Here is a 20,855-nt window from a genome sequence, read left to right on the forward strand (position 1 = left end):
CCCGCGCCGTCCTCGGGCTCGGGCTCGGGCTCGGGCTCGGGCTCGGGTTCGGGCTCGGGCTCGGGCTCGGGCTCGGGCTCGGGCTCCCGGCGCCGAGGGGCGGGGAGCGCGTCACGGGCGGGGGGCGGCCCAGGGCGGGGGCGCGGCACCTGGCGCCGCCTCCCGGACGCCTGGGTCCCCCTCCTGCGGCCGCTGACCTCCGTCCGCCCGCGCCGGCCGCGCGCCCGGCTCCTTGGCTCCGCCCCTACATCGGGCCCAGTGCTCCCGAGACGCCCCCTCCCCACGTGCGGGCCGCGCCGGCCGGGCCGGCCTCTGCGGAGAGCCGGCGGCCCCGGGCGACCGCCAGGGGTCGGGGACGGCAACCGCCGGGGTGGGAGCTGGACACTGAGCCCCGGCACGGCGGCGGCGCGAGGCTGAGCCTGAGAGAGGCTTCCAGAGGCTGCGGGACCCAAGGGGGGAGGGACTCGGAGGCAGTGGGCGGGCGGGGACCCGGGCGCCGAGAGACCCGGGCACCCGCGGCGGCACGGGAGCGGGCCTGCCAGGGGCTGTCAGACATTTCTGGCCCGTGGTTCCCGTGGGAGGTGTCGAGGGATTGTGAAGAGGAATCTCCCAATAATGAATTCGGTGTCAGGGAACCCGCACCCCCACCCCCAACTGCTGCTTCTTCCCCTGCAGCCTCCAGCTTTCTCCATAAACAATGCAGGGCAACAGCTCCCTGCCCCCCAGCCTCAACCTGAACCCTGCCCCCAGTGCCGTCCCCTAGCACCCGCTGGGGTGCAGCCCCACAAGCCTACCACCCATAGGGGCTCAACCCCTCATCCCCAGCACCCACGGGGTCACAGTCTTGCCCAGCACCAATCTGATCCCCCACCAAGTCTGTTAACCCTCCAGCCTCCAGCCACAGACCCTGGCGGTCCTGGGGCAGGACACTCCTGCTCCACAGACTCTGACCAGTTCCCACTCCCTCATGCTCCCCTGCGGGCACCACACACACAGGTACGGGTGCATACACACACACATACACATGCACAGAGGTCTCACCCCTCTGACCTCCTGGGCCTCGGGCCTTCACCCTTGTGGCTGCAGTACTCTACAGACAGATGGGTGGGGGTCTGAGTTCTGGCTCAGGCTCACTTTCCTCATTTGCAGGGAGGGGCAGATCATCACCTCACCAGGGCAAGGCTGTCAAGAGCTTTTGGAGGGGTCTGCACATATGATGGCCTGACACCCCTCTTCCTACAGCCAGACCATCAAGCAGGTCCAGGAGGAAGGTGACCGGGTTGGGGGGGCTGGGAAGCAGCAGGCACTAGGATCCCCTGATCCAGGCAGCTAATCCCCCCCCCACTATAGGGTCTTCCTTGGAGTTTAGGGAGCAAGCTTAGGTCTCCCAGCACATGCTGGGCTTCTAGGGGGTGATGTGGGGTCCCTAAACTAAACACAAAGGCCCTTCCCTCCCATCCTTTATCGTGACCACTTCCCGGGCATCTGCTGGTTCAGGCACCATGCTGGTCACTTCATATTTACTGTGCCCATTTTACAGATGAAGAAACTGAGGCTCAGAGAAGCCAAGTGACCGGCCTAAGGTCCTAGAATCTCAAAGTCATGAGTCTGAGCTTTGAACCCACACTCACCTTGGCATTTGTCCCAGTTCTGCCTCTTACTGGGTTTGTTCTTCTGGTCACTTTGTCTTTCTGAGCCTTGGTTTCCCTTCTGTAAAATGGGGGTGAGAATGAGAGATTTCCGTAAGTTGTTCAAGGATTACTTGTGATGGTATCCATAAAGCACCTTGCTGCAGAGCTTCGTTAAGTGCTCAGCAAGTGGCTTCTGTGGGTATGGTGATATTCTCGGCTCTCTGTACCTGGAGGGGCTATATTTTCCTCATCTTTGCATATGTGGAGCCTAGCAGTGTGCCTGGCACACAAGAAGCATTACAAAGGATACAAACAAAAAGCTAGCTATTGTCCTGACCATTATTTTTATGTTTTGGCTGACTAAGGGAAACTACTCTGGCCTGAACCTAACATTTGCAGGGCCTGGGGCAAGGGTACAAAACAGAGGCCCACACACCAAATGTCGAGATATTTAAATGTCATAAACCATGCTAATAACTCATTAAGTAAAACATGTCCTATCCTCCTACCTGCACAAAAATACCTTCATCGTGTCCTGAGAGGCCAAGTTCCAAATTAGAATTCTCTAATTCCTCAGGGTAATGAACTGGCCCCAACTGCAGCCGCCCCACCTCCAGCTCTGTCCATACCCCACAAATAGGCACCCCATAGTCACTCCCCAGACCTACAAGGGGGTACCTTCTGTGGAGTCCATCTTCAGGAACACAGACCTGGGAAGAGAAGCTGTGCACATTCTGCTGGATTCACTCAGTTGGATGAAGGTAATGGCCTAGGAGTGCTCAAGAAGTCCTAGATCCACTACCAGCGAGCCCAGCAACTTTGGACGAGCCCTGACACTCAGCTGCCTCATCTGTAAAATGGGCCAGCAGCTCTGCCGGCAGCCCAGGGCTGATGGGAGGGTCCACATGAAAACAGAGATGTGCATTTGCCTGCAGTCCCCCCAGCCTGAGGAGGGGGTTTGGCATGGCAGGCCAGCCGCTCACTCGGGCTGGGGGATGAAGATGCAGAGGCGTGGGACTTGGGCAGCCCTCCAGGAAGTCAGGCCTCCGAGGATCCCGGGAGGAGGGGCTGCTGAGCCAGCAGAGTTGCCGAGCTTGGCTGGAGTAGGGCTGGCGGCTGCTTCACTGCAGCCCAGGCTGGCCCCCTTCCCAGCTGCATGGACGTCTCTGCTGGGGGCCTGCGCAGCCCCTGCTCCTGCCCAGCAGCTGGAGCTGCCCCTGGTGCTCCTCCCTGGTGCCCCTCCCAGCCCCCCAGAGCCCTGATGCCCGGCCCCTTACGTATGAAATGGGGATGACGGAATGCACCCCCCATGGGCTGCGGGGGGCACACGGCATTCAGCTGCCATAGTTACCATCATTCTCATGCACACCACCTCGGTAAAGCGCTCAGCTGGTGCTTGGTCCCTAAAAGGGGATCGACAAACATGCGTCCTGGCCCCTCTTCCTGTCCAGCAGTGATGCTGGAGCAGCTCAGGCTGGGTGGGGAGGCCCGCCCGGTCCGTCCGTTAGCCCTAGGCATAGGACACGTGCGGCCCCCGGGCTCTATCCAGAGCCCCACAGGAAAGGTCAACAGCCCAGGGCCTGGCCTCTGGGACGAAGGTGGGACCCACAGACACGTGGCATCCTCCAGCCTTCCCTTAGCCCCACCCCTCTCTCCTGCCCTCAGGCTCCTTGGTGGCTTCACACTGCTCTGGATGTCCTTCAGGTGCTGGGGTGCACAGAGCTCTTACTCTCCCAGCATTGCGACCACACATATTTGTCTGGCCCTCCCAGAGCTGCCTCTGAGCCCGGCAGAGCTCCAGCACTCAGAGAGGAGTTTGAGAAGGACATGCAAGGTGTCGGGGCTGCCCAGAAGGGGCAAGGTCAGCGGGGAGCTGGATTCACTCTGTTGGCTGAAGGCAATGGCCTAGGAGGGCTCAAGAAGTCCTAGAGCCGGCACGATAGGTTCTGTTCTGTTCCAGCTGTGTGCCCTGGAACGTATGACTCGACATCTCTGAGCCTCAGTTTCCTTGTCTCCAAAATGAGGGTGGTTTCTCCTCGGCAGAGCCAGTATGAAGACCTGATGCATAATGCAGGAAAACGTTCAGCATGGCCTGACGGTTCCTCAAGAAGTTAAACAGACAGTTACCATGTGACCCAGCAATTCCACTCCTAGTATACAGAGACATGAGAACATGTGCTCCAAAAGACACTTGGGTGCAGGAACCTTCACAGCAGTATTAATTCCTAATAGCCAAAAAGTGAAAACAAGTCAAGTGTCCATCAGCAGGTGAGTGGGTAAACAAGATGTGGTCTAGCCACACACTGTAATATTATTCGGCTATAAAAAGGAATGAAGCTCTGACACCTGCTACCACCTGGATGAACCTCGAAAACACAATGCTCAGCGAGAGAAGCCAGGGACAAAGGCCATGTACTGTAGGATTCCATTTATATGCAATACCCAGAACAGGCAAATCCATAGAGACGGAAAGTAGATTGGTGTTTGCCAGGGGCTGGGAGGTTGAGTGGGAAGAGGTAATGGGGAGAGACTGCACAGAGTTTTTCCTTTGGGGTGACGAACATGTTCCGGAACTAGACAGAGGTACTGATGATTGCCTGGCACTGTGAATGTATTAAGTGCCACTGACTCGTTCACTTAAAAAATGGTGCATTTCAGGGGCGCCTGGCTGGCTCAGTTGGAAGAGCATGTGACTCTTGATCTCAGGGTCATGAATTCAAGCCCTACATTGGGTGCACAGAGCACTTAAAAAAAAAAACAATCTTAAAAAATGGTTGATCTCATAGTGTGTGGATTTTACCTCAATTAAAACAAACACAGCAGGGCGCCTGGGTGGCTCAGTTGGTTAAGCGACTGCCTTCGGCTCAGGTCATGATCCTGGAGTCCCGGGATCGAGTCCCGCATCGGGCTCCCTGCTCAGCGGGGAGTCTGCTTCTCCCTCTGACCCTCTTCCCTTTCATGCTATCTCTCATTCTCTCTCTCTCAAATAAATAAATAAAATCTTAAAAAAAAAAACAGCAGCATAATGCTTCCCACAGAATAAGCCCTCAAAATGCTCCAAAGGTGCTGACCACTCTTAAGTTCGGCATGTAAATAGGTGTTGGGGGAACGCATCCTCGGCGGGCAAGGGCAATGGCTCAGAAGGGAGTGTGTGGTGTTGGTCGAATCCCAAGACTGTTGCCCACTCTGGCAGGATGGAGCCCGTGGCCTCCAGAGTAGAGAGATGAGAACGCTGCAAGGTTGGCGGGGGGCCAGGGGCCTGGCGGGGGAAAGGGGACCCATGAAGGCTTCTAGGTTTTTAAAAGACCACTCTGGGGGCGCCTGGGGGCTCAGTCGTTAAGCATCTGCCTTCGGCGCAGGTCATGATCCCAGGATCCTAGGATCGAGCCCTGCATCGGGCTCCCTGCTCAGCGGGAAGCCTGCTTCTCCCTCTCCCACTCCCCCAGCTTTGTGTTCCCGCTCTCGCTGTGTCTCTCTCTTAAATAAATAAAATCTTAAAAAAAAAATAAAATAAAAATAATGGACCACTCTGCAATGTGAAGGGCAGCCTGGATGGGGGCAAAAGTGGGGGTAGGGAGGCAGGGTAGGAGGTCGCTCTGGCAGAGGGGGTGATGGACGCCTCTTGGCACAAAGAAGGGGAAGCCGTTTGGGGGAGGTCCATGATGGACTGTTTCGGCCATGGGATGTGGAGCTGTGTGGAGAGTTCAAGGGACAAGTCTACCAGGGAGGCGGATCTGAGCTGGAGACAGGGTGCAAGGCCCCCGAACAGGGGTGGCATTGGAAGTTCCAGAGCACGGACGAGCCCCTCAGGGTGAGTGGCGTGCAGAGACCAGAACTGTGGAGGGGACCAGCCACTAGGCGAAGGCAGAGAAAGACTGGCAGGAAGCTGAGGGGCAAGGGGAGCTTCCAGGAGCAGCGCTGTCAAGCACTGTGCAGATGTGTCAAGACGCAGGAGGACAAGTATGCATCGGGTTTGTCAGTGTGAGACCATCAGTGACCTTGTAATATTTTCACTGGAGCGCTGGGGGCACAAGATGACAGTGGGCTGAGGGGTGAGTGAGAAGTGAGGACGCCGGAATCAGAGAGGTGGTGAGAACCGCGCAGAGGGCCTGCTGGAGGGGGAGGTTGGGGCTGAGGGGAAGGAAGGAGGGAGATGCGGAAGGTTCCTGGGACCCAGGGCCTGGGGGCGTCCTGGAGGTTTGTGGCCTTGGTCAAGGAGCCAGAGGAAGGAAAGGGGGTGTGTAGCTGCGTTTGTAAGCGTGGCAGGAAGAAACCACGGGGGAGCTGAGGCCACAGTGCCTGGAGTGTGGGAGTGCTGAATGGAACCGGAGGCATGAGGGACCCCAGTTTTGGAGGGGTCACTGAGGCTGAGTGGGCGGACAAGCGGGGCAGGCCAGAGCTGAAGAGGACTGAAAGGACCCAGACTAGGATTGCCATGTCTAGCTAATAAAACTATAGAATGCCCAGTAACATGTGAATTCCCCATAGGCAACGAGTGACTTTTTAAGATAAGTATATCTCATGGGACATACTTATACCAAAAAAAAAAATTTTTTTTTTTTTGAATTATCGTTGCTTACCTGAAATTCAAATGTTAAGTGGGCGAGCGTCCTCCAACTTACGTGTGCATCCTAGCCAGGGGCGGGGGGTAGGAGACGGAGGAGAGGGGCTGGAGTGGCCCTGCCTCGGGACCAAGCCTGGAAAATGGGTAGCCGTCTGAAGGGTGCGGGGCCCAAGTGGGGAGAAGGCTGCGGCCAGGCATCATGGAGGCCTCTACTGGCTCCTCCCGCCCCAGAACATTGGTCTCGCCCCCCCACCACCGCGTAAGTCCCGTGGTGTCGCCTTAAGGGCCCATCGATAACTCTACGCTCGGCCGCGGCCTCTATCGATTCGCTCTGGCTCCGCTCGCCGTCCTGGGCCGCGGCGGAGCGCAGAGCCGCATGTAAGGTACGGTGGCCGCGGGACGAGGGCCAGAAAGCGGCCTCTGAGTGGCCGGGAGAGCGCGCCTGGGGGAAGCTGGCCCAGCGGGACGAAGTCAGGGCTGTCGGCGGAGCACCAGGGAGCCGGAGGGTCCGGCCAGAGGGCGCCCCCTCCCATCAAGCTTAGCCGCCGGCCTGCTACGCATGCGCAGCCGCTGCAGTAGGCTCTCCTCTCCGGCCGTTCCGCGGCCCTGCGCATGCGCGGCCCGCCCCTGCGGCAGAGCGGCGCCCTGGGCGTGACTGCCCCCTGCCGGCTGCGGGTGGGGGGGCGTCCCGGCCGGGTCCGTGGAGCGGGGAACGGAACACGCGCCTTGGAGTTCGGAGCTGTCCGCAGGTTGTCATGCGTCCCCTGAACCTCTAAGCCTCAGTTTCCACCTCTCTAAAATGGGAATGATAATGCCTATCTCTCAACACCGAGTGGGCCTAGAGGGTATTTCGTAAATACTGCACACTCCTCTCCTCTGCAGATGCTCTGACCTTTGACCCTTGCCTTTCAGAAGTCGCGTCCTGTGCAGGCCCGAGCCTTCTTTCACACCATGAACACGTCCCCCGGCACGGTGGGCAGTGACCCGGTGATCTTGGCCACTGCAGGCTACGACCACACAGTGCGGTTCTGGCAGGCGCACAGTGGGATCTGCACCCGCACGGTGCAGCATCAGGACTCTGTATCCTCCAGTGGGGAGGTGGGGAGGGCCGTACTGGGAAGGATGCGGGGTGGGTAACAGCCTGGGCAAAGGAACGGGTGCCTGGGCTGGAAAGGATGCAGCAGCCGAGCCAGATGGTGGGGGCCTCGAGTGCTCTGTTTATCCTCCTCCTTAACAGACCTAGCAGGTGAACGCACTGGAGATCACGCCTGACCGCAGCATGATCGCTGCTGCAGGTACCTGTACCCTCAACCCGACCCCTGATCTCTGGTGGGCCCGCCTGGGCACAGCCACCCTTCAGTTTAGCGTGTGCCCCTAGGTTACCAGCACATTCGCATGTATGATCTCAGCTCCAACAACCCCAACCCCATCATCAGCTATGACGGGGTCAACAAGAACATTGCGTCCGTGGGCTTCCATGAGGACGGCCGCTGGATGTACACGGGTGGGGAGGACTGCACGGCCCGGATCTGGGACCTCAGGTGTGTGGCACTGGGCAGGAGGGGCCTGTTGCCGGGTGTGTGGGGGTGGGGGGCCAGGCCGGGACTGTCTCAGGCCAGGGCCCTCCAAGCAGAGGCTGAGACGGGGTTTTCTGTGTGGGTGATTTATTGAGGGCGGTGACGAAAGCAGGATAGGGCAGGGGTAAAGCCACACACGGAGGAGCCCAGCCTCAGCCTGATACCACAGGGAGCTCTGGAGAGTGAATGGCATCAGAGTGAGTCCCACCCGGGGCGAGGGGCTGCCCCTGGGGGGTGCCGAATCTCCCTTGGGTCTCTTGTAAGGCTGCTGCTACCAGCAGGGGAAAGAGCGTCTGGGGGCGCCAGCAGCGTCCAGTAGAGCGTATGTGTCCACCCCAAAGGTCCCGGAACCTGCAGTGTCAGCGCATCTTCCAGGTGAATGCACCCATTAATTGTGTGTGCCTGCACCCCAACCAGGTGAGGCGCACTCACAGGGCTGGGCACCGTGGGGCTTTGGAGGGCAGGGGACTTGCCCTCTCTCACCTCCCCTGCACCCCAGGCGGAGCTCATTGTGGGTGACCAGAGCGGCGCCATCCACATCTGGGACTTGAAAACTGACCACAACGAGCAGCTGATACCTGAGCCTGAGGTCTCCATCACGTCGGCCCACATTGACCCCGATGCCAGCTACATGGCAGCGGTCAACAGCACCGTGAGTCCGGGGTGTGAGTGCACCGGGGGAGGCCAGCTCAGCACCCGGTCCCTGATCTTCCTGATTCCCGGCACGTGGCTTTTCCCCATATGCTCCTCCCCTCCCCCCGGGCCTGCTTCCTCATCCTGGGCTCCAGCTCCACCCCAGCCAGCAAAGCCAGAAAGCGGGGTGTTGCTCCTGACGCCCCCTCTCACTACTGCCATAGCTTAGCCAGCGAGCATCACTCCCACCTCCAGAACTTCTCAAGTGTCGACTTTCTTCTCCTCCCTGGCTCCTCCGGGCCCAAGTTTGCCTCCTCTCCCCACACAGCGGCTGTAGTCTCCCTGTGGCTGCCCTCCCTCCTCACTGACACCCTCCACCCACACACCACACTCCCTCAGCCGCCAGCACAGACTTCCGCGGCGCCCGCCCGACCCCACCATTCCCTGCACAAACCCTGTGGTGCCCTGGCTCCTTGCCGTGGCCCCAGTACACTGCGGGGTGGCCCCACTCTCTCGCCCGGCTTCATTTTCTCCCCTTCGACGTCCCTTACCCCTCAACGAATTGCTGGTCCCGTGGCGTCCCCACACTGCCCTCCGCTGGTCCCACTGACATGCCCTGCCTCCATCTTGTTGACCGGCAGCTTTCTGCATGAAGGCCTCCTGCTCTCAGCCTGCCTGGTGCTCCCCGCAGCCCGGACCCGCTGTGCCTGTCACACGTCCCTGGCCTCCAGATCCTGGTGTGCAGCCCTGTGTGGGACGGCTGCCCCTGGATCCAGGTCTGGCCACCAGGGCCTTCTTCCCCGCATGTCCGGCTGAAGGCTCAGGTGTCCCATGACTCCCCTCCAATCGCAGGGGAATTGCTACGTCTGGAACCTGACGGGGGGCATTGGTGACGAGGTGACACAGCTTATCCCCAAGACCAAGATCCCAGCGCACACCCGCTACGCCTTGCAGTGCCGCTTCAGCCCCGACTCTACGTGCGTACGGGGCCGGGAGGCTGGAGTCCTTGCACGGCAAAGGGGTGCAGTATGGGCATGGCTGCTGATGGCACCCACACCGCACTCACGCCCACGCCTAGGCTTCTCGCCACCTGCTCGGCTGACCAGACGTGCAAGATTTGGAGGACATCCAACTTCTCCCTGATGACAGAGCTCAGCATCAAGAGCAGCAACCCGGGAGAGTCCTCCCGCGGCTGGATGTGGGGCTGTGCCTTCTCGGGAGACTCGCAGTACATCGTCACCGGTGAGCACCCCCACCCCCACCCCCACCCCACGCTGCCAGCCCGGTTCCTGCCGCAGCTGCCTGCACTCCTGCTGCCTGGGAACCAGCCTCCGGTGGGGCCTGGCCTGGGGCTGCGCCCTGAGCTGCTGCCTCCACCCCTCCCTGCAGCTTCCTCTGACAACCTGGCCCGGCTGTGGTGTGTGGAGACGGGAGAGATCAAGAGAGAGTATGGCGGCCACCAGAAAGCTGTCGTCTGCTTGGCCTTCAACGACAGCGTGCTGGGCTAGCCCATGCCCCCCTGGGATTTCAGGTGGCTGTCCAAGGAGCACCTGCGGACTAGGTCTGCCCAGCTGCCCAGGTCAGAGTGAACCTCCATGGGCTAGCCTCTACTAGCCTGGCCAGCTGGAACTGCCTGGCCTACCCTGGCTCCCTCGGCCGGCTTAGACTGGCCAGGCTAGTATGCCCTGGGATTCTCTCAGCTCCCAGTTGCTTATGTGGATGTGACGAGGCTCAGAAGCCTACTTGAGCTAACCTTCACTTGTTCCAGAAATTCTAGATCCACAGGGCCTGGAGGTCCCAGGCTGGTGCCCAACCCCAAGCCAGTGCTCCCCTGCCCCACTCTGCCCATTTTATGTCCCGAGGTCACAGAGAACACCATTACGGCCAGGTGGAGGGTTTATTAGCTCCTGCCGGCAGCCACCCTCTGTGACTGGTGACGGGGCTGGCCTGGGGGACTGGCCAGGCCTTGAACTTAGTCTGGGAGGTAATAAAAGCAGACCGACACGCAGATGTTGCTGGGGAAGCAGATGTCGATGCATAGGTAGATCAGCCGCTGCCTCCGGGGCCCTGGGGGAAGGGGCCTCCATGAACCCCAGAGGGCTCCTCCCCCTTCTCCCCAGACTGTTCTGCAGGAGCCCAGGCCTCATGATACCACCCCGACTTACCCTGTGCTCGACGGGCCCAGTAAATGGGTGTGTTCGTGCAGAGGTACCGCACGGAATCCCCCACCTGGGCAGGGTCCACCTCACGGCCCCCCTGCACTACCAGCAGCTCCTGGGCAGAGTGGGTGTCCTGGCTGGGGCCGGGAGGCCCTTGACCCTGCACAGAAGGCTCTGGTGGGCCACGGCACAGGGGCACTGGCACTGTCCGGATTGGGGCAGGGCCTGTGCATCCCTGGACGTCTGGCCCACTGCCAGCACCACCCTCTACTCTTGTCAGCAGCCTCGGTCAAGGGAAGACAGGCCTTCTGTTCCTTGAAACCAGAGCTGCAGCCCGCCCCAGGCCTGGGCCGTACACAGGACCCTTTGTCTGTCCCCTGGCCTGGGGAGCCTGGCCGCATGGGGCTGCTTACCCTGGACATGTTCACCAGCAGCTGCAGGGTCTCGCGATCTCGGGGCTCCATCGGGCGGAGGAAGCAGGCCGGGTGTTCCAAGGGCCGGTAACAGACGCAGCCCTGGGGAGGCAGGCAGGTGAGGCAGGGCCACACCAACATCCTCGGATGCTGGCCACACCCCCAGCCCACTCACACTCTGCCCATCGAACAGCACTGCCCAGCTGCGGTTGCTCTGAGCCGAGGTCACCCAGATGGTTGCCACGTTCCTGGCCGCATCCACCTGAGCAGTTTGGTTGGATCGGGGTGCCCCGGGGCTTGGGAAGGTCAGACGGAGCATCTGCAGCAGAGGCTGAGATCGGGGAGCTAGAGCTTAGCTGGGCAGGCTGGGACAGCCCCCGACCCACCCACCCCCCAAGTTCTACTGTGAGGTTTCCGACCCCCCCACCCCTCTGGTCCTCCTGCCACTGCTTTGAGCCCTGGCTTCAGTGGAGGGCTGGGAGGTGCTGGCCTTCCCTTCCCCTTCCCACTGTCTGTGGCCCTGGCCAGGTCCCCAGAGGAGCTCACCTTGGGGGGACTGTGAGTGAAGCCAAGAAGCCCGCCAGCCACGGCCCCGGCAGCGGCCAGTGCCAGCAGCAGCAGGCCAGGGGCTCTGCAGCCCCCAGGGCCAGGCTTGGCCTTCACCTGGGGGCGCACTGCAGTCCGTGGGGCCTAAAGCAGAGACCAGGGAGCAGGCTGGCTCAGGAAGGCAGGGGCTGAGGTGTGCGAGGTGGGCCCTGCACTCCTGTCCCCTGCGCAGGCATGCCCTGGGTCTCTGTCCTGGGAGGGGGCGCTGGGTGGTTGGAGGCACTCACCTGGACAGGCCCAGGCCCGGGGCTGTCCTCACAGCAGTGCCTCTGCTCCATGCTGCAGCCCTGGTGACAATGTGCGGATTGTCTGCCGCCCCTTGGAGTCAGCTAGGGAAACCTTAGTACACCTGTGATGAGCCAAAGAACCGTCCCAGCTCCCTCCTCTCCTGACCCCACTGCTTCCCACCAGCCTGGCCACCTGATACCAGGGTTGGAGCCAGGACAGCCCCCCCTGCTTGGGGTGGGGGTTGCCTGTCACAGTGCCTGGCTCTCCCGACACCCAGCCTGTGCAGACCAGGGAGTGTGGGGGCCCGAAAGGGTGAAGAGCACGGCTGTCAAGGAAATCGAGTCCCACGGATTGGCACGGAGGGCAGCCCAGGCCCCGGGCAGGACGACTTTAGAGAGTCTGTTTGGGGACAGACTTCCATTTTCCTCAAGAGGCTGTTCCAGTGTCTTGAGCTATTTCTGGAGTCCCAGAGCTCAGCCCCTGGCAGCCCATCAATAAACGTGTTTCCCGGGCACCTGGGTGGCTCCGTTGGTTAAGCGACTGCCTTCGGCTCAGGTCATGATCCTGGAGTCCCGGGATTGAGTCCCGCACGGGGCTCCCTGCTCGGCGGGGAGTCTGCTTCTCCCTCTGACCCTCCCCCCTCTCATGTGCTCTCTTTCAAATAAAATCTTTAAAAAATAAATAAATAAATGCATTTCCTGAGTGATTGGTATGGGAGTGCATGCTGCCTTTGTCCTTCCTTCCCCTGCACCCCCGGCCACTTGCCAGCCCCTCAGACGGGACGGGCTGATGGGCAGTCTGCAGCACGCGGGACTGAGAGCAGGACGGCTTCCTGGCAGCTGACTGGAATGTCCACACGCCCTGGGACAGTCAGTCAGGTCAGCTCGCTCCTCCCCTGCCCAGGATGGCCTCCTCTGCTCCTAGCTTGCACCTCTGACTTCTTGATGCTGTGGATTTTGTGTCAGGGCTCCCTCTGGCACTGGCAGCTCGCAGGACGTGCATGTTCTGCACTCCCTTCACCCTGTGGCCCTCTCCTGTTCTTGCTCTCCTTTGTGCCGCCGTCTTACTGGTTCTTCGGAACCCACCCCTCTGTGTAATGGGCCTGGGATGCAGTGGCATCGTGGTGGTCAGCATCCCAGGTCTGGAATGAATCCCAGAACGCCACCTTCTCAGATGCACCCCCCGCCCCATGCTAGGCAGCTGTAGCGTCTCAGCAAAGGCTGCTATCAAAACAGGGGCAAAGAATGCCAGAGTCAGCGCGGATTTGAGACTTTAATATGCATTTCGGTTCACACAGTGCAATGGGGGGCAGAGATGGGGTGCATGTGGGCTCCCAGGTTGCTGCCCGGCAGGAAAGGTGTTGCTGCTTGCCGCACCTGCTGCGTGCTCCTGGTGTGGGTGACAACGCCCTGACAGGCCTGCTCAATATCCAGACCCACCTTGAGCCGACCTCGCAGAGCCAACGTCAGCACCACCAACCTCACAGGCGCTGGCTGCCCTCGCGTTGCCCCACAGCAGAGTCCAAACCCCAGACACCCCGGGCCTCAGAAGAGCTGTGGGTTCAGACACCATTTATTGCTATGAGTACTTTGAGAAGAAGGGAAGGAGTCACCCCGGGGCTAGGAGAGAAGCTCGTGGGAAATGCCACTGGGTACAGAGTGAGGCGCTGGGAAGGAGTCTGCCAAAAGGAACAGCTTCCCAGGCCCTACCCTACAAGTGCGGCTGGACGGTCTGCTTATCAGGTCAGCAACTTAGGAAACAGGGAGAAAAGGCCGGGACGCTCTGCCAAGAGCCCTCAGCTAGCAGGTGGACCCTGCCAGTTTTCCCGCTGGCCTCCGACAAGGAACTCCAGACCCAAAGGAAGTGGCCTCAAGGGCCACTGGCATCTAACTCCCACCCCAACTGAGGGTACGGGAGGAAAACAGGAAGAGACTGGATGTTTTGTAAAAGGATTTCCTGTTCTTGGGGACACCTCTTTCCTCCCCCACCCAGAGGGCGCCCAAGGCAACAGGCATTCCTTGGCCAGCACATGCCTTTAGCCGTGCTGCTGGCTGTGGGGCACGCAGACTTCTTCGGTGGGATTTTCCCTACGAGACAGAGCACAGCTATTAATTAACACACTTAAAATTCAATTCCACCGTTTGACAAAGTTGTTCAAAAGTTTAAAAAAATAATTTTTGGTACCGACACTACTCTGAGCTCTCTGCACAGCTGCCCAGAGTTCAGCAAAGGCATCCACACCCTCTTGGCCGCTCAGCTAAGAATATGCTCAGTCCAAATCAGCTGGATTTAAATGCACATTTGAGAAAGCTGAGGCTTAGCTGAACTGAGTTTACAGAACTCCGTGACCACGAATGAGGTGTGGCAGCCCTGGGTATCTGAAATCGAACAAGACACTTGATTGTGACATCAAAGTGGTTTTTAAGTAAGTGTGGGGTGGTGGTGGTGAGGTCAGCACCCTGCACCCCAAGGACAGGGAGACAGCACTTGGGAGCAGCGCTGTCCTCCACTCCCACCCTGCAGGTGAGGGGCTGGGATGCTACAGCAGGCTCATCTGCAGATGACCGCACCAATGGGCCCTGGGTCTGTTTGTACAAGTTTCTCACAACAGTCAAAATCATCAGACCGTCCTCCCCTTTGGCCTGTAAGGGGGGGCCCGATCCCTGAATGAAATCTTCAATAAACCATCTAACATCCCTAGACCTGCCTCGGTCCCATCAGCAGGCTGGGTAACCACCCTGAGGTTACCTGAATCCTGGACAGATGCTAAGCCTGTTCTTGTCAGTGGCATCCAATGCCCAGGACCCCCACAATGCCCTCCAGGTTCAAAAGTGCATCTTCAAATAGAAGCATCTGTAAACAATATCACCCCCCAAACGTTTACTTACAAGGTTAACAACTAGTGCCTTTACTTGACTCCACACATACTCTTTGATGCCACCTAGCTGAGCAGATGCTTAAGCCCCACCTATTAATTTGGGTAAGTAGTTTTCAATTCATTTTATTCTGGAGATTAAAGACACTAAATCTTTAACCTTGAAGGGCAGGCAAAAGGTCAGCTATGCTGTCAACATAGAAGTCAGGGACCATTTTCTTCTTAGACATGCAGTCACTTTCCTGATTACTCTTCACATCCCCTAGAGTGGAAACGCCGGTGAGGGTCAGGATGGTCTTCAGGCCACAGGTGACGCCCAGGAGGATGTCCGTGTCCAGGCGGTCTCCCACCATGACGGTGCGCTCTGGGTTGATGCCGTACTCCTGGGACACGCAGTCGAATATGAAGCGGCTGGGCTTCCCTATGATGTCGGCCTGGCGCTGGGTGGCCATCTCCACGGCTCGGACCAGACAGCCGGTACCTGCGGGGCGGAGAGGTAGGGGAGGGAGGGGGGGGAGAGCACCCGGGGTCAGAGGACAGGAGGGGCCCGCGGCCCGCCCCCACCCCCGCGTCCCCGGGCCGCACGGACCCGCGATGAAGCGGCCGTTCTCGAGCGGGAGCCGGTTGTCCATGTTGGTGCCCACGAGCAAGCAGCCGGGCTGCTGCAGGTAGCGCACCGCCTTGGTGAGCTTCATGTAGCTGAAGTGTGGGTCAAAGCCCACCACGACGGCGCGCACGTCTGGATCGAGCGGCGCGTCCAGCCAGGCGCCGGGGCTGTCACCCAGCAGCGGCTCGGGCCCCACGCCCACGCTGGCGACGCCCACGGCCTCCAGCTCGGTGGCCAGGGCTTCGCTGCCCAGCACGTAGGCCTTGGGGGCCGGTGCGCCCGCCAGGCGCTGGCGTAGGTAGAGCGCGGTGCAGTAGGCCGTGCCGAAGACCTCGAGGCCGGCGCCGGGCCCCGGGGGGCCGCCGAAGCCCAGGCGCCGCAGCTTCTCGGCGTAGGCCTCGCGGGTCTTGCTGCTGTTGTTGGTGATGAAACCGAGGCGCTTGCCGCGGGCCCGCAGTGCCGACAGGGCCTCGGGCGCGCCGGGCACGGCCGTCTCGCCGCGCCACAGCACGCCGTCGCAGTCGAACAGCAGCGTGTCCACGTCGGCCAGCAGCGCCTGGGCCCGCTCGGCGCTCAGCCTCACGCAGCGGGCGTCGTCACCGCCGGCCTCCGCCGCCGCCATGGCCGCCGCCGCCACCGGCCGCCGCCGCCGCCGCCGCCGCCGCCACCAGCCGCTCCTTGCAGCCGCCCGCCGCCGCGCCCGCACCGCCCCCGGCGCGCTCATTGGCCCCGCTCCTCGCGCGCGCCGCCCATTGGGCGCTGCCTGCGCCAATCCGCCCACGCCTCCCGCGGGCTGCGGGAGCTCAGCGCCAACCGTCGCGGCCCGGCGCGGGGAGGCGGGCGACCATTGGCTGCCGGGCCTGGGGCACCCCGGTGATTGGCTGGCAGGGAGCCAACCGGCATTCGGAGTGGAGCGTTCACTGCGGAAACGCTGCGAAGTAGCCCAGAGCCGGCGCAGGACGTAAGGCTGCTGCTCATTGGCGGCCTCAGGGCGGCTCGCCCATTGGTGGCGCGTGGTCAGCTTAGGTGACGGAGGCCCTTAATGCAGTGACCCCGGGCCGGTCCGGCTGCGGATTGGCTGGCTTCTCCGCGGCGAGGAGCGCGGCAGGACGTGGGGGTAGGCGGGGTGGGGAGCCGCTGTCGCCCTGGGGCCGGAGTCACGTCCGCACCTATGCCTGGGCGGCGCCGGGCCGTGTTCGCCGCCCGGGACACGCGGCGGACACGGCGCCAGCGCGTGACCGAGTAAGGCCGGTGCTGAGTGCCCGCCCGGGGCTCCTTCCCGGCAAGGCTCGCGTTCCCAGTTCCAGCCCTTTGCAGAAACCCTGTTCCCGGTGCCTTAGTAATGACCAGGCGGTGGCACTGCCTTGGTGGTCACGTGGACCCGTAATTATAAGGCGATGGGAATCGCCTTAGTGGTCGCGTGAACAGGTAATTACAGGCGGTGGGAGCGCTTTCGTGGTCACGTGAACAGGTAATTACAGGCGGCGGGATTAGGGTCTAAGGAGACGCAGCGTAGAACCCAGCTCTTACCGTCATCATTAGGTATCACGGTTAACTTTTATTGAGGCGTAACACGCAGAAAAGTGCGTCAGTCTTTAGTGTGCAGCTTGATGGAATTTTTACATACCCGTACGCCTGTGTAAACACAACCCAGGTCAAGCTGGAGAATCTTTCCGTCGCTCCAGAAAGTTCCCTCACAATCCTCCTCCAGGCACTAGCGACCCCCCTCCCCCAGCCACGTCCCTGACTCCTGTCACCATAGAGTGAGTCGCAGACGCCTCTGCCGGTCCAGATGGTCTCGCCAACGGGATCGAACAACCATGGGTCTTGCTTCTGCGGATCAACATAACGTCTGTGAAATCCATCCTTCTGCGTGTGTGTGTGTTTTCATTGTCATGTGGGCGGTTGTAAGAATACACCTCTCTGTGTCTGTTTTCCAGTCGAGGGACAGTGTGTTGTTTCCAGTTTGGGAGCATTGTCAGTAACACAGGGTGTCAAACCGCTGCTCTTCTCTTGGGCCCCAGGTCTCCATAAAGTCTGCTCGGCCCCACCCCCACCCCCACCCCCACCCCCACCCCCAAGCCCATGAGGTAAAGTCAGTGACCTTAGCGCCCTGATTATTTACGCACAGCTTGTTTCTGTTGGTCTCTCCTGGCCCAGGGAACTCCTGGAGGACGTTGGAAGGGCCATGGCCCACAAGGGCAGGGCATGCAGAATGTTCCTGCCTGATGTACACACTACCCACGAGGGGAACCTTCCTCCCTGTGTCTTCCCACTTCGTTGTGGTGGTGGAGCTGACTCTGGGAAGAACTGGATTTGACAGATCACAAACTCTTTTTCAACCACCCAGAAGCATCCAGTGTATACGGTACACTGGCCAGAGTGGGAAGGGTGGCTGCTGCCCAGCCATGGGCCAGCTTGTCCGATACCTGCCCAGGCGCTTTGGCTTCCTGGGCACTCAGTAAGCATCTAGGCACCAAACACTGCTCCTTACCTGCATTACTTTGTCTGAATGACAGGACAGCCCCAAGAGGCAGGGACTGTTAGTGTCCCCATTCATGGATGAGGAGACTGAGCCACAGAGAGTCACTAGCTGGGCAATGCAGAGTTGGGATTAAACTCAGGTGACTCCAAAGTGGAGCTCTGCCACACCTGTTTGCCTTCACATCCCCTGTGAGTTGTAGGGACTGAGCCGGCATCGTGGGAAGGGTGGAACGGTCTGTAACAAGAGAGGAGGTGGTTATGGACAAGGTCCTGCCAGCAGCTGGAAGGGATGGTGCACTTGGTACACTTAGTGAGGGCGGTGGGTCGGGGGGAGGATGAGCTTGTGTGAGGTTCCCTGTGTCTGGATGGGAGAGGCGCCCCACACGGATCAGGAAGTGTTCCCAACACACAGTAGATGCTCAGTGTCTACCTGTGAGTAGTTGGCGCCAGGGTTCCCCCAAGTGAGGAAGCCCTGCCTCCAAGCTGCCTGGGGCATAGATGGAGATGGCCACAAGGACAGACACCATTTAATTAAAATAGCCTTGCAAGGATTTAAATTGTATTAGAAAATGCAAGTAGCAATTGAATCTGTTTTCACAGATGGTTTTGCTTCTAATGAGCCAAGTAAAAATGGGAGTCATTGAAAAAGGATTCAACTGGCAAAAAAAAAAAAAAAGAATTGGAAACAATCTAAATATTCTCCAACATGGGACTGGTTAAATAAATTAAAGTACATCCAAAGAACGGAGATTGAGCAGTCCTCATAAAGGGCTGGAACTTCCATGGCTCTGGCCACGGCAAGTCGACACAGCATTGAATACCAAACAGTGTGCGGCTGGAGCCCATGTTGAGGACTGGGTGGGACAGAAGGAGGCCATCTGGGGGAAGGGGGACTCTGGTTGTCCTGTCTTCCTCTGGCCACTCTGCCTTTCAGGGACCTCAGGCCTGTGCACGCTGGTGCCCCCTGGCCTGCCTGGGCTCTAGCTGAAGCAGGACCCAGAACCCACTGGATCAGGATGCCCTTTCTTTTTTTTAAAACGGATTTTTATTTATTTCACAGAGAGAGAGCGAGCACAAACAGGGTGAACAGGAGAGGGAGAAGCAGGCTTCCCGCCAAGCAGGGAGCCCGATATGGGGCTCGATCCCAGGACCCCGGGATCATGACCTGAGCCGAAGGCAGACACTTAACCCACTGAGCTGCCCAGGCGCCCCCAGGATGCCCTTTTCTGACTTCCAGGGAGCCATGAGGCAGGAGCCTTGGCCTGCCCCTGACATGGCTCTGGAGCACACAGCAGGGCAGGCTCTTGGTCTCCTCTGGGCTGGCTCCTTCTCATGTTCACCCACACTCAGGCTGTCCTCTCTGCCTTTGAGACCTTTCCTTACCCCATTCTCCTGGGGGCTTCCTCTATCTCTCTGACGCTGGCTTCCCTATTACTCCTCAGCACAACCTTAAGTGAAGTGTCGTCCTGGTCCTCCCTTCCCAGGGCCCCCTCCACATGCCCCCACCTGTTCTTCCTCCTGTTTGTCCCTCTCAGAGACCATCCATCTGGGATCTCCCTGCTTCTGTGGTCCTTTCTCTGCACAGTAGTCAGAGGGATCCTTTTGAAACGATGTCATTCCATCTGCTTAAACTCCTGCAATGGTGAGCAAGCCTCCTGCAGGAAGCAGCCTCATCGTTACCCTAGCCCGACCTCCAGTGATCTGACCTGAGCTTCACACATTCCTGCTCCTGCCAGGCCAAGGGTCCTCGGGGCCCCAGCTGGGCAACCCCAGCATGGAGACAGTCTCTGCTTGGTGTCCTTCCCAGGGCAGAGCTGCCCACTCTCTGCCTGGGCCCTTGTGTCTCCACCTGGTCTTCCCTGGAGATTAGCCTTCCTGGAGGAGACCCGTTCTGATTCATCTGAGTCTCTGGCATCCAACGCTGGCCTGGCTCACAAAAAATAACTGAGCTGGGAGAGCACAGCCTGTGGGTTTCCAGCCCATGGCTCTGGACTGACTTTGAATCTCCAGTGAGCTCTCGGGGCAAGCATCCTATCAGTTCTGTGCCCCAGTTTCTTCATCTTCAAAATGGGTATGATTGATACCTTAGATGAAAAAATCCTGTACAGTGCTCAGCTTCAAAGAGCTAACTAAATACTGTCTTAGAAAGAATAAAAGGAACTTGTCTGCATGTGTTCATGGCAGCATTATTCATAATAAGTAGAAAAGGTGGGAACAACCAAACGCGGTGGATGAATCAATTGTGGTCTATCCAGATAATGGATTTTTCAGCTATAAAAAGAAATGAAGTATGGTCACATGCTACAACATAGATGAATCTGGAAAACATTATGCTAAGCAAAACAAGCCAGAGGAAAGCCCACGTATGTAATTCCACTTATATGAGAATGTGCAGAAAAGGCAAAGCCACACAGACAGAAACTGGTTGCCAGAGGCTGGGAGTAGGGGAGAATGGGAGTGACTGCTAAGGGGACAGGTTTCCTTTCCTTTCCTTTCCGGACAAGGTTCCGGAACTAGATGGTGGTGATGCTCCTACAACACTGTGAATGCGCTAAATGTCACTACTGGTGAATCTTATGTTATTTATTACAATTTAAAAGATATGCATTAGTGTAAAAGGGGTAGTGAAGCTAACCGAGAGCCAGCCCCAACTCGGGGTCTTCCTTGGGACCCAGCAACCAGCAAGGGAGGTTCTGACCCGAGGCGGTGGGGCCGTGGCGGTGAGCACCACACTACTTGTCGGAGCCGGGGCCGTGCCCAGCGAGCCGCCCGCCTGCCTCGACCGTCCGGCGGCTCTCTCTGGCCTGACGCCGCTCGGAGAACCCAGCCCTCCGCTCCTCCCTCGTGGCCACGACCCTGCCGCACCAAGCCGCGCCCTGAGGGCCCGCCTCTGACCCCGCCCCTCCGCCTGTCTGTCCGCTCCGCCGTCCCACGCCCCCGAGCAGCCCCGCCCCGTGCCTTCTCTCCGGGAGTCTGGCCCCGCCTCTGCGGTTCCAGGCCCCTCCTCTCAGACTCCGCCCCGCCGCCTGTCTGTCAAACCCACCTGGCCCCGCCCCGTCGTCCTCCTCTCGTCGTTCT

General features: G+C 59.5%; 3 protein-coding genes across 5 annotated transcripts; 1 reads left to right on the forward strand and 2 right to left on the reverse strand.

Annotated features, from left to right (window-relative positions):
• The first annotated feature begins 6,549 nt into the window (after positions 1–6,549).
• MLST8 (MTOR associated protein MLST8) lies at positions 6,550–12,496 on the forward strand. Of its 3 annotated transcripts, none has more exons than XM_028111925.2 (9): positions 6,550–6,578; positions 7,108–7,275; positions 7,439–7,490; positions 7,574–7,736; positions 8,114–8,189; positions 8,272–8,424; positions 9,258–9,382; positions 9,484–9,647; positions 9,795–12,496. In XM_028111925.2, the coding sequence occupies exons 2-9, from the start codon at positions 7,147–7,149 to the stop codon at positions 9,911–9,913; spliced, it is 981 nt and encodes a 326-aa protein (XP_027967726.1). In that variant the 5' UTR covers positions 6,550–6,578; positions 7,108–7,146; the 3' UTR covers positions 9,914–12,496. The 3 variants fall into 3 exon arrangements, with proteins under 3 accessions (XP_027967726.1, XP_027967728.1, XP_027967727.1); XM_028111927.2 differs by having other exon boundaries at positions 7,442–7,490; XM_028111926.2 differs by lacking the exon at positions 6,550–6,578 and adding an exon at positions 6,598–6,944.
• BRICD5 (BRICHOS domain containing 5) lies at positions 10,452–11,861 on the reverse strand. Its single transcript, XM_088017276.1, is given in 5 exon segments — positions 10,452–10,724; positions 10,978–11,079; positions 11,153–11,517; positions 11,520–11,753; positions 11,756–11,861. Coding segments are annotated over 5 exon segments (1,080 nt in total).
• A 2,300-nt stretch (positions 12,497–14,796) lies between the features above and the next one.
• Positions 14,797–15,934, reverse strand: PGP (phosphoglycolate phosphatase). Its single transcript, XM_028111916.2, has 2 exons — positions 15,276–15,934; positions 14,797–15,167 (listed from the first exon to the last, which is right to left on the reverse strand). Exons 1-2 carry the CDS (start codon positions 15,913–15,915, stop codon positions 14,842–14,844), a joined length of 966 nt encoding a protein of 321 aa, XP_027967717.1. The 5' UTR covers positions 15,916–15,934; the 3' UTR covers positions 14,797–14,841.
• Positions 15,935–20,855: the final 4,921 nt, after the last annotated feature.

The sequence above is a fragment of the Eumetopias jubatus genome, unplaced genomic scaffold (genome assembly GCF_037043125.1).
Source record: "Eumetopias jubatus isolate StellerSeaLion01/CBP00866 unplaced genomic scaffold, mEumJub1_p1.0 scaffold_12, whole genome shotgun sequence".
Lineage (NCBI taxonomy): Eukaryota > Metazoa > Chordata > Mammalia > Carnivora > Otariidae > Eumetopias > Eumetopias jubatus.

What these genes read in the sequence shown, in the direction of transcription:
- PGP (XM_028111916.2), bottom strand. Translation starts at nt 15,915, where the DNA reads ATGGCGGCGGCGGAGGCCGGCGGTGACGACGCCCGCTGCGTGAGGCTG. An exon ending in GAACGGCCGCTTCATCGCGG is followed by an intron (nt 15,168 to 15,275) that starts GTCCGTGCGGCC and finishes TCCGCCCCGCAG; the next exon opens with GTACCGGCTGTCTGGTCCGA.
- MLST8 (XM_028111925.2), top strand. Translation starts at nt 7,147, where the DNA reads ATGAACACGTCCCCCGGCACGGTGGGCAGTGACCCGGTGATCTTGGCC. An exon ending in CGGTGCAGCATCAGGACTCT is followed by an intron (nt 7,276 to 7,438) that starts GTATCCTCCAGT and finishes TAACAGACCTAG; the next exon opens with CAGGTGAACGCACTGGAGAT. An exon ending in GCCCGGATCTGGGACCTCAG is followed by an intron (nt 7,737 to 8,113) that starts GTGTGTGGCACT and finishes TCCACCCCAAAG; the next exon opens with GTCCCGGAACCTGCAGTGTC.